This window comes from Staurois parvus, unplaced genomic scaffold, assembly GCF_062004578.1.
Source record: "Staurois parvus isolate SC_StPar_1 unplaced genomic scaffold, SC_StPar_1.0 ptg000432l, whole genome shotgun sequence".
Lineage (NCBI taxonomy): Eukaryota > Metazoa > Chordata > Amphibia > Anura > Ranidae > Staurois > Staurois parvus.
Genome location: NW_028318228.1, coordinates 7,092,945 through 7,105,604, shown reverse-complemented (window position 1 = coordinate 7,105,604; position 12,660 = coordinate 7,092,945). Strand labels below are relative to the sequence as shown.

At 44.7% G+C, this 12,660-nt stretch overlaps 1 protein-coding gene across 2 annotated transcripts in view; it reads right to left on the bottom strand.

Annotated features, from left to right (window-relative positions):
* Window positions 1–12,660, bottom strand: part of AKAP13 (A-kinase anchoring protein 13) — a 425,147-nt gene that overhangs the window by 227,078 nt on the left and 185,409 nt on the right. For both annotated transcript variants that reach the window (XM_089687654.1, XM_089687655.1), the window contains exon 5: window positions 3,099–3,282. In XM_089687654.1, the coding sequence (XP_089543780.1) occupies window positions 3,099–3,282 (184 nt within the window). The remainder of the gene's footprint in view (window positions 1–3,098; window positions 3,283–12,660) is intronic.

Sequence of the window (12,660 nt, the reverse complement as noted above, 5' to 3'; positions counted from 1 at the left end):
GAAAAACTCCTGCGTCCAGGTCTTTTTTTCTGCTGTCATTTTTCAGTCTATGACCCTCCTCCCCATGCTAACTAAACCCCTTTTGCACTTGAATCTTAGCGATGTGGTCCAGGACCACACATCATATCTGGTGTCACTTTTTGCTTTCTGATCTATGAAGAACCCAGTTACCTTGGCACTCTGCATCCTTACATTGCATTTCACTGGCTCCCAACACCCCTAACCACTGAACCCCTGACACTCTCCCAGCAACTCATTTGCTGTACTCCACCCTTCACCCATAACTCCGAACCTCTCTGCCTGCCATCACCCCTGACCATGCATCCCAACACTACAGAGACTGCATCTCTCTGCCAAGCAGCATCCACCCTGTCATTGCATCCTCCACCAATGATCCCTCCGCCCTTTATAATCTCTCATCACTGCTCCCATACCACCTTTGCAGGAAGAAGCAAAGAGAAGAGACTGAGCCTGGAGTTCTTGGTCTCTCATGCCCACTCCGTGTTTGGCTCTCCTCACTTTCTCTCCCTTTGGTGACATCACCTCTTCCCCTAGTGCAGGTTTTAGATGAAGGTCATCTCCTATGTACAAATTTGCTCCAACTGTCGATCAGACCTGGGAGAGGATCCTCAATACCAGGGTGTCTACAGAGTTTCTTAGACTTGGCAAATATGCCTTTACGGTCAGGCAGTCAGTCTTCGAGCCCCTGCGGGTGCTGTGCGTATGGAATTTGCCCCTGGGAAAAAAGAAGAAGGTGCCTACTTCCACGCTGAGAGAAGAGGGAAGCCAAACACTGATATTTTAATATAAACCAGCTCACAGCTTCCATTACAGAACCCTTCCAGTGCAACAGCCATCCTGTAGAAGTCTAAAATCCAGATTTCTTTCTTTTTTACAATCAAGGTAAATGTTTTATTTGAAATACAAACATCACTATTTATCACTCCTTTATAAACTATTGAACCTTCTGTAGCACCCTCCTGGTTAGTTTGCTGATAGTAATATAAGTACATTTTGTTTTTCGCTCCTCTGTAGCCAAATGTAACATTTGATTGTTTTTGGCTGTTATGGGTGCTGCTGGTTGAAGGATCAACTACTTCCCTCTGCTTTTTAGTGAGTTCTAGAATGTAGTGAGATGGGAGAGGCAGACCCTGGACTTGCATATTCATACAGCCTCAGCCAATCCCTGGATAAAAGCCTGACCAGTAGGGTGCTGGGGTGTGTAAAAATAGGCTGGGGCCTGGGACAAAAGGGCTCCTGTTCTGGAGCAGAAGACCCAATCTGGATGGGCTGCTGCCCTTCAGAGTTGTTTAGCTGAAGTCTGCAGGAGGTCAACAAGGGCCCAGCTAAGGGAGAGCTTGGGGGGGGGGGCTGTTTTCCAAAGGGGTTCATTGTAGTCCTAGTTCAGGGAGAGCGGAGGGAGTCTATTTCTAGACCTGCTGAGAACAGTTTGAAGGAAGTCCATTCAGGATCTTGTCTGGAGGCTCATGGTATGGGGTCTGCCTTGTACTGGAAGGAAGCATTCAAGTACACAGGCACACGGTGTGTAGAGGCCTGAGAGAGATATCCTAGTGACTGTTTAGCCCCTGGAGAGGCTGTTCCAGAGTTGCTGGAATAGGACTGCTTCTATAATTGGAGTCCCCTGAGTTGTATGTCCACCCCTGAAGAGTTTAGTCCTAATCAGAGTGTCCTCTGTTGCACTTTGCACCTAATCTGGAGCACTCCAAAGCTCACCCTACAGCTTAAAGTATTACTAAACCCCGGACCCTGCATTCACTATATCTGATCTATCACAGTACACAGAACATGGAAATGCAATTATTTTAGTAAATATAAACTGCTAAATACCTTTTCTCATCAGCAGTATATAGCAGTCTTGTAACTTCTATCAATGTCCAGCTGAGCACTGGTTAATCTTGTAGTAGTTTTCATTCTGTTCTGACTGTGCTATGAGGCTGCATAACCCTTGACCCTCTGTCCGGACAGTGCTGATTGGCCCTGTGCTGATCACATGCACCCTCCCCAAAGAAAAAAAACTCTAGCAATACACACCAAACTCAGTATGTGCAGAGTGACTCCTGCAGATGGATTGGGGACTGTGGAAGAAGGGGAGGATCAAAGCAGACAGGACCAAACAGCCTTTTTTACACAATGTGGAGGATTTCAAGCATGTTTTACTGCACATACAGACTGATTTTACTGTTGTAAGTTTAGTAACACTTTAACCAGCATTAACTTCAAAAAGACACTCACTGCCTGGTTATTGAGTTGCAAAACTGTGCAGCAGCTGTGTGCCTGGCTACCATGCCCTCAATAGGGTGGAACAAAACTGTAAGACTGGTTTGGGGGTCTGTGATACACTTCTATATCATTACAAACATGCAATCTCTAAATCAGGCTGGAACTAAGGGAGAAACTAAAACTCCATTGTAGTTCTTGTACTTTTTGATGTGCTGGAGGAAGTCCACTCAGGACCTGGCAGCCAACAGTACAGTGTCTGGCTGGTACTGGAAGAAGGCATCCAAGTACACAGGGTCACAGCGAGTATAAATATCATAGGAGCAGATAGCTAAAGCCACTCTAAATACCTAGAAGTAGCATAAGTCAGAAGAGCAGCAACACATCCACAATGAACCAAACATATTCGATTTATTAACTTGAGGCATGGTCAATACTTCGGAATACCCCACCAAATTTTGCACAATATTCCTTAACAACTGTTGAAAGCCATATGTGTAATTCAGCATTGTGCTGCTGCTGTTCATGAGTTACTTAGCCTGAGTAGCTTAAAGTCTTCTGTTTTTAACGGAACTATTTGAATAGAATCAGGCTTGAAGATTCCCAGTCCAAGCCTGGCTAGAAGTGACACTGAAAAGAAAGGATATTCCTTTTGGGGGCATACAAATTGTTGCTTAAAGACCATATCTGCTTGACTGGTATTGGATTTCATTCAAAGTACTGCACATTACAAAAAAACTGATTTGGACACATTAAAATAATTAGCCGTGTTGACTAAAATATAATTTTGGTTTACATTTACATTATTTAACCAAATTGAATGTGTAGGATCACAAGAAAAATTCAAAGCAGATACGTACTCTGTGAACAGCTGAACCAGCTCCCTGAAGCCTCGTTCAATGGCCAGTCTTGCAGGTGTTGCGCCGTCGCTGTTAGAAATGGTCAAAGCGGTTTTCCCTCCTGGTTGATCCAGAAGAAATTTCGACAAATGGCAAAGGCCCAGCCTTGCAGTAAAGTGCATCAATGTTTCCTGCTTCTGGCCATCTAAAAGAGAACACAGGGGTAAGTAAACATGTTAACTGGATAACTCATAGTATGCTTCTTAGGCACAATTTATGAGGATATTATCCATACATAAGGAAAGGACTATATTCCTTTTGACCCAATCATTCCTGACCATCTCAAGAGATACTAGGATTCCTTGCACAGCTTGCAAAGGCTGGTTTCTCTATGACCACACCTAGATCTATCATTATGAAGCTCCTGTTTGTGATATTTAGCAAGGGATATGCACAGTTACACAACTACACTGAATAAAAGGTCTGGAGCAGGATTTTCAACTGCTGTGCTGCAGCCAAGAGTGGTGGGTTGCAGAGAACTGTGACCTCTATGCGTCACATCTGATGCTTGGTGGTGCGCTGGGTTCAATAGTCAGGGGACACACTGGCCACCAAAGTAAATCCTAGCACACAAAATTAGAAAATCGGATGAAAAAAACATCTTTCAGAGCGATTGGTAATCCAGTCATTAGTACACAGCTTTCGAGGGCTGATCACATATATGCAAAATTATCCCAAGGCACAAACATTTTTCTCATATGATACCAGAACAAACGATTTTGGTTTATTCAGTACGCTATTCGTCCATAAAAATGTAGTGACCAAGACCCCGCATGCTTGGAAACAAAAGAAAACATTACAATAAATGACATAACTTCCAAAGTTGTATCCCGTCATACGAGAATTTCCCGACTTGGACCTTGAAGAAGGGGACACTCCCCAAAAGCTTGTCCTCAAAATTATATGTTAGTGCAAATAAAAAAAGTATCACGGACAGTACTCAATTGTTTCTAGTCACAGAAAAATTGCTCTGGTCGTAGTAAAAAACAAAAAACCAACAACAATGTATTAAAAAAGAAAACTGTAAAAAAAAATTAAAAAAAACCATTCATTTTTTTTCCATACTGTCACCAGTTAGTGCCCCTGATCACTGCCACACTAGTTATATGATGATGCTGCCACACTAGTTATTTACATTCTGCACGTGACAGAATGTAGAACAAAAAAAAAATTTGAAATCAAAAAAATTATGACAGAAAAAAAATACAACTTCAGAAAACTCGCCATGCCTCTTATTAAACACCTCAGACTGTCTACTTTCAAATAAAGGTAATTTGGGGGATATTTGGACTGTCCTGACATTTTTGGGTCTCAAGAAATGAGTCAGCACATCGGGATTGATCGATTTTCAGATATATACCATAGTTTGTGGACTAACTTTCCTACAGACAAAAGGGGATTGGAGGGGGAGGGGGGGGTGTACACACACTTCTATGACTTTTACACTTGAAGACCAGGCCATTTCTGGCACTTATTGTTTACATGTGACAGTCAGTATTTTTTGCTAGAAAATGTCGTGGAACCCCCACACATTATAATTTTTTTGAAAGAAGCCCTAGAGAATAAATTGATGCATTTTGCAATTTTTTATGTCACACAGTGTATGCGCAGCGGTTTTTCAAAAGCAATTTTTGTGGAAAAAAATATATACTTTTCTTATTGTAATGCAAAAAAACAAAAACAAATAGATAACCCAATTGTTTGGTAAAATATAAAAGATTATATTACGGCAAGTAAATAGATACCAAATTTGTCAAGCTTTACAATTGTGCACACTTGTGTTGTCTGCCAAATGCTCGCTGAAGAGCGATCCAGATTGTGGATCCCTCTTCAGACAGCAACGCTAGTGTAAAATAGCCCATAGGGCTCGTTCAGACTAGCAATGCTCTGAAGAGCAATCTGTCTTTGGATCACTCTTCAAAGAGCATTGGAAAGGTGGTGAAGAGGCATTTTAGTGACTAAAATGCTCTATGAAGTGATTCAGCCACAGATTGGTCTTCAGAGGTCATTGCTGGTCTGAACGAGCCCTAAAGACTATTTTACACTAGCGTTGCTCTCTGAAGAGCGATCCACAATCTGGATCACTCTTCAGAGAGCATTTGACAGACGCCTCCTCACCACCTGCTTTAACCCTGTAAGCTACGCAGCAGTGCATGCATTGCATACAGTTTCAGGGTGCACCCATTCAGCTGAATTTGTCATGTACTGTCGGTACTGCCTGCTGAACACAACAAAGGGGATCAATTTTGCCGAGTTACGATGCACAGCTATACAGGTACACTTTTATTGTGATTATCATGAGGACAATCAGTGTAAGCATTCTGTTGTGCCTAGGATGATGATCACAGTATAAGTGTCGGTGTATCTGTATGCTGTATGAAAATGACAGTCTGATTGTACCTGTACCCTCTGCTGAGGCTGCGCACTTGCCAGGATCCCTGTGCTGTGGATACCTCGCTGGTCCCTTAGCCCCGGGTCATACTGATGCAACTTGTCATGTGATCTGACCATTCAAATCGCATGACAAACGGCATCCAATGATCAGCAATGGAAGCGTTCTAATCGGTGCAACTCCAATTTGAAAAGTAGTTCCTGAACTACATTGGCCGATTTTGGGTGTGACTTGCATAGACATCTGTGCATGAAGTCCCACAGAGGTCTGCAAGTCGCACCTGAAGTCACATTGACATGCGGCTTTGAAACTGTGACTTCAAGTGAAGTCCAATTTGTGTGCAGTGTTATTGAGGGCTTAGTCACTGCCTGGCCACAACATTGGGACTTTCATCCCTGAACGCATAGTAGTCCTTGGTGCAGCAGTCTGCCCATACAGCTACAGAGCATTTCAGCATGCTATAGATTTTCAGAGTGCAGAAAGCAGGGCTGAATGCATTTAATCTTGAGAGATCTTGACACCAAGATTGGACGCACATGAGCCAGACTCATGTGTCCAAGGGGCCTAAGGGCTCATACAGATGGGTGAGGAGCCCCCTCCCCAAAAGGGAGAAATAGTCCACCGTCATTGGTGTCACTACAAGGAATAGCCACCCCAGTCATTGGTGTCACTGGGAGGAATAGTCCCCCGTCATTGGGAGGAGTAGTCCCCCCCCATCATTGGTGTCACTGGGAGGAATAGTCCCCCCCATCATTGGTGTCACTGGGAGGAATAGTCCCCACATTACTGGTATCAGTAAGAGAGATAGTCCCCCATCATTGGTGTCAGTGGGAGGAATAGACCCCCTTAACTGGTGTCAGTTGAAGAAATAGTCCTCCATCACTGGTGTCAGTGGGAGGAAAAGTGCCTCATTGTTATCAGGGAAGGAAAAGTACACCATCATTGATGTCAGTGGGAAACATTGTCCCCCATCATTGGTGTCAATGGGAGGAAGAGGGCCCCATCATTGGTGTTAGTGGCAGGAACAGTGCCTCATCTTTAGTGTCAGTAGGAGGAATAGTGCCTCATCATTGGTATCAATTTGAGGAATAGTGCCCCATCACTGGTGTCGGTGGGAGGAATAGTGCCTCATCACTGGTGTCGGTGGGAGGAATAGTGCCTCATCACTGGTGTCGGTGGGAGGAATAGTGCCTCATCACTGGTGTCGGTGGGAGGAATAGTGCCTCATCACTGGTGTCGGTGGGAGGAATAGTGCCTCATCACTGGTGTCGGTGGGAGGAATAGTGCCTCATCACTGGTGTCGGTGGGAGGAATAGTGCCCCATCATTGGTGTCGGTGGGAGGAATAGTGCCCCATCACTGGTGTCGGTGGGAGGAATAGTGCCTCATCACTGGTGTCGGTGGGAGGAATAGTGCCTCATCACTGGTGTCGGTGGGAGGAATAGTGCCTCATCACTGGTGTCGGTGGGAAACATTGTCTCCCATCATTAGTGTCAGTGGGAGAAAGAGGGGCCCATCATTGGCGTCAGTGGTAGGAATAGTGCCCCATCATTGGTGTCAGTGGCAGGAATAGTGCCCCATCATTGGTGTCAGTGGCAGGAATAGTGCCCCATCATTGGTGTCAGTGGCAGGAATAGTGCCTCATCGATGTCAGTGGGAGGAATACTGTCCCATCATTGTTGTCAGTGGGAGGAATACTGCCCCATCATTGGTACCATTGGTAGGAATAGAGCCTAGTGTCAGTGGACAGATTAGTGCCCCATCATTGGTATAAGTAGGAGGAATAGTGCCCCATCATTGGTGTCAGTGGGAGGAATAGTGCCGCATCATTGGTATCAGTGGGAGGAATAGTGCCCCATTATTGGTGTCAGTGGGAGGAATAGTGCCCCATCACTGGTATAAGTAGGAGGAATAGTGCCCCATTATTGGTGTCAGTGGGAGGAATAGTGCCCCATCACTGGTATAAGTAGGAGGAATAGTGCCCCATTATTGGTGTCAGTGGGAGGAATAGTGCCCCATCATTGGTATCAGTGGGAGGAATAGTGCCCCATTATTGGTGTCAGTGGGAGGAATAGTGCCCCATCATTGGTATTAGTGGGAGGAATAGTGCCCCATTATTGAAATATATATAATATATATATAAAACCTTGAGCCTTTACAACCACTTTAATAATACAGCCAACAATCCTCAAGTGATTTATTTTGTTATACGCGCAATTCTAAGAATCTCACATTTCCGCAGTTTTTGGAAATATTCTTTCATGGCCAGAGGTGCATTTTAATAAGAACGGGTCAAACAATTCAGAAGACCTTTCATAAAATAGGAAACAGAGGAGATAACCGTATAACCAGGAGCTTTGCGACAACAAAGAAAGAAATACGATTTAGGACTTTCCTTCCTTTCAGATCACCTGTGTATTTTGAAAGAAAGCCAGTTCTATAGCCGTTCTCCATTTAACAGCTGGCTGGATATAATGAGTCATAAGGCCACATTCCACGTCCTCAGCATTACAATGAACTACAGAATGTGAGTGTACATTAAAAAGGATCAGAGAAGCTAAAACACAAGCTGGCTTCCATCTAAAAATTCTAATGCACCAGCAGACTCTACAGAGCGTCTTGTGAACCCCCACCTTCCATGAAGCATGCCACGTCCCCATTGGGAATCTGATTAGTATAGGTATCTACGGGCAAAAGAAATCATTTATCCAATCCAGCCATTTAGAGATCAGATGGGAAAAGATCAAATGCTGCAGCCCTCTCCAACTTCGGCCAACATTCCCTACATCAGGGGTGCCCTATCTTTTCAAGAGCAAGGGCCACTTAAAGTGATTTGGTAACCGGTTGCAGGCCACAATGCAATAACTGTTTTTTTTTCTACATACTTCCCAGTCAAATCCATTTTTTGGAGTACATCACGGGACACAGAGCAAGCTATTCATGACTATGTTAAAGGCCACTGGCCAACCAGAGAGGAGGTCCTCCCTATATAACCCCTCCTACACAGGAAGTACTTCATTTTTTTCGCCAGTGCCTGTAGGGTGGATGGTCACTGAAAGTGTTGCTTGTGCTCCTGGAGCATACCTAAGGTCTAGTATGGTTTCTTTGAGAATCATGGACTTAAATCGGATCCATTCGGAAAGTTGTGAGCCAAAATGGATGGTACCTGAGCCTCACTGGATAAGAAGATTCCTCAGGGTTCTGCCTGTAATGCAGCCTTACGGCACTGGACCCCATGGAGATGGAACCTTGTGCAGTTTTTTTAAATCTGACCAAGGCGTTTCCAGCGGGGTGCTATACGGGTCCGAGGCAGTGGCCCTAAACAATTCAATTTTATCATTTTGAACAGCATAATGAACATTTTCCTCCTGTATCCACTCAAAGCAGGCTTCTCCTCTCCCTCCCACCGGCTTCCAGCAGTTGCAGAAAGACTCTCCTGTCCAGGTTTAAAACAGAGTGTCCAGCGAGGCCATATGGGCCCCCTGGAGCATGGAGCGGGGTCACCATTGCGACTCCTGATACTACACCAGTGGTTGGGGGTGTGTGGCAAAAACATCTCAACTATGGGATTATACCCCAATGTTGCATCTGTGGCTTTTCTGCTGGTGAGCAACCCGTTGCCATAGACTTCTATTTTTCTTGCGGGTGTGGTGCACCAAATCAGCAGGATATAATAAAAGGGTGCTTCCCTGGTTTGAGGGCCACAGGGCCACAAGTAGTCCGCAGGCCACAGGTTGAGCACCCCTGCCTTACACAAACCTTTTCAAAAGGAGAGTTAGATGGATAAAATTGGTGGGCACCGGGGATGTCACCGAAGGTCTCCCTATAGGTAGGTGTGACGGCTGTAATTATACAGTCTGGCTGCAGGTAACCCAAAACCTGTATTGTAGAGAATGATTAACTACAAACAACCCGAGCGGGAGAGCGCCTCTTCGGGTAAAACGCACAGTTCTGTTCAATGCAGAGATACAGCAGGTAAAGATGCACCAACAGCGTCTGTCTTCAGATTGTGGCATGACCAATCCAGTTGAAAAAGGGGAGGTTTCCATGCAGTACGTAGTGTACAGGTGAAACTCGAAAAATTAGAATATTGTGCAAAATTTATTTCATTAATGCAACTTAAAAGGTGAAACTACTTGATAGCCCCTGCGTGGGCGTGTTTTGTTGCCTCTGTTTTATACTGTTTAAAATTAATAAAAACCATTGAAATACAAAAGGTGAAACTACTATATGAGATAGACTCATTACATGCAAAGCAAGATAGTTCAAGCCGTGATTTGTCATAATTGTGATGATTATGGCTTACAATTCATGAAAACCCCAAATCCACAATCTCAGAAAATTAGAATATTACATGCAATCACTAAAACAAGGATTGTACATAGAACAATATCTGACCTCTGAAAAGTATAAGCATGCATATGTACTCAGTACTTGGTTTGGACCAGTTTTGCAGCAATTACTGCCTCAATGCGGCGTGGCATGGAAGCTATCAGCCTGTGGCACTGCTAAGGTGTTATGGAAGACCAGGATGCTTCAATAGCGGCCTTCAGCTCTTCTGCATTGTTCGGTGTCATGTCTCATCTTTCTCTTGGCAATGCCCCATAGATTCTTTATGGGGTTCAAGTCAGGCGAGTTTGCTGGCCAATCAAACACAGTAATCCCACGGTCATTGAACCAGGTTTTGGTGCTTTTGGCAGTGTGGGCAGATGCCAAGTCCTGCTGGAAAATAAAGTCAGCATCCCCATAAAGCTTGTCTACGGAAGGAAGCATGATGTGCTCCAAAATCTCCTGGTAGACGGCTGCGTTGACCCTGGACTTAATGAAGCACAGTGGACCAACACCAGCAGATGACATGGCTCCCCAAATCAACACAGACTGTGGAAACTTCACACTGGACTTCAGGCATCTTGCAGTGTATGCCTCTCCATTCTTCCTCTATACTCTGGGTCCTTGGTTTACAAATGAGATGCAAAAGTTGCTCTCATCAGAAAAGAGGACTTTGGACCACTGAGCAACAGACCAGGTCTGTTTTTCTTTAGCCCAGGTAAGACGCTTCTGACATTGTTTGTTGTTCAGGACAGCAGTTTTTTTTTTTTTCTTTTTTTTTTTTGGGGGGGGGGGGGGGTAGATAAAGGTTTTACATAAACGAGTAAAAGCTGATTTTTGTAAGCACCCCTGTCAGTAGTAAATGGTTTGCCTCAACCCTGTATTTGCTACTTTGGACACCTAGGTTTTATGTACACGCGCCTACCCTGACTGCCAGACACAAATCACGTAAAAAACGCAGTCGCCGCGTTTTGCCTTTTCCTGTGGTCATCGATCAAAACTTTCCTATCCTGAATGGGATTCTTCCGCGTTCAGGAGAGGGAGGTTAAACCTCACCTAAACGGCGCAGCTCTTAGGCTTCATGTACACGAGCAGCTGCTAAACTCGAGTTTAGGAGCATTGTGCATTTTGTTGCCAAGGCTTCTAAACTCAACTCCATAAAAGCCGATGTTTCCATGTACACACAGCTTTCAGCAGAGTTTAGGTGATGTTCATCCTCCCTCTCCTGAACGTGGAAAAATCTAGTTCAGGATTGGAAAACTTTGACTGCGGGCAAAACACAAAACCGCGGAAAAATAGTGGTACCGCGGCTGCCGCGTTTTGCGTTTTCCTGTGGCCAACGGTCAGGGTAAGCTCATGTACAAGGAACCTTAACAAGGCTTTTAGGGAGTTGCATTTAGGACTTTAGCAAAAAAAAAAAAAGTCAAAAGCTCCTAAACTCACGTTTAGGAGCTGCCCGTGTACATGAAGCCTTACTTTGCATAAAAAAACTATAGAAAATATACATTCATCCAATAATAAACAGACTTGATGTTATAACTGTCATTTTAACAAATCTGAAACGACCTCCCCAGTAGCATGTGCCATTACAACCTGCAGTGCCTGTGCAAACAAATATAAAGGGAGCTCCCGCAGAAAGGTGTCGGGTCCAGAACATACAGCAGAGAAGACATTCACTTTATTCCTTGTACCGTTTTCTGAAAGTAGTGTAAATACAGACTGCCGCACATTGCTACATTGCTTGTGTGAAATGTCCTCGTCTGTCTAAAGCTGCATTATGTTCAGCAGCCCCACACATGTCAAGTTCAAGGAGATTATAAAGATGGAAGCCGAAGTTGTTTAGACAGCTGAGCTGGTGTAAACTGACGAAACATGCGCGGAGCATCTGGTGACAGAACCACCCGCTGGATTTCAGTTTAGTGCAGGTCACAGAAACCATATGAAACAGAATGAATGATTTGACTCACTAGGCCAGCTCGGTGTATTAAAAAAATAAATAAATAAAAATTTGCAAACTGAAAAAACAAGGATGTTGAATTTGTATCGCCCGATGCCGAGGACATTAGTTCCGGGCGCTGGGCAGGTTCTTTTTTTTTTTTTTTTTTTTTTTAACCGTTAGCTTTGCTGTGGGCAAGCAGCAGGGCTCTCCTGTCAGGTGGAAGCATTCGGGTGGCAGTGCTGACACTCGATTGCTTCCATACAATGCCAGCCTCTCCCCCTGCCCCGTGTGAACCTCCCACCGCGTGAGGTCTCCTGGGCTCCGCTTGCCCATCTGCGGGCCCGGGACTGGCTCACTAACATCAGCTAGAGGGGAGGGAGGAGGGACAAGAGTGGACACGTCCACTCCCCTCCCCTTTATGTGCTGACCCGGAAGTGACGTTATGATGTCACTTATGGGTCCCCGTTGACATATTCCTGGCCATGGAGGCCGGGAAGGAAAGTAATGCAGTGTGAAGTGCACTGCATTACATTCAGGGGAGACATCCAGGGTCCCTGGATCTCTGGATCAGGGTCCCAGGGTCTCTTTCTTTAGACCCTGGATGTCTCAAGAAAGAGAACCTATCCCCTATGTGATAAAAAAAAAGTTAAAAGAAAAAATTTTATTGTACAAAAATGAAAGTTACACCCAAGCACATAACATCCCCCCCCCCAAAAAAAAAACCTCAGACCCCCCCACACATATATGCATGTACAAACATAAAAGTGCACTCTGGGGCACCTATGCATGAATACGTCGATTGCGACACACGTTACATATCACCGCGCACGCTAGGATGAGAGCAATAATTCTAGCAGGAGACCT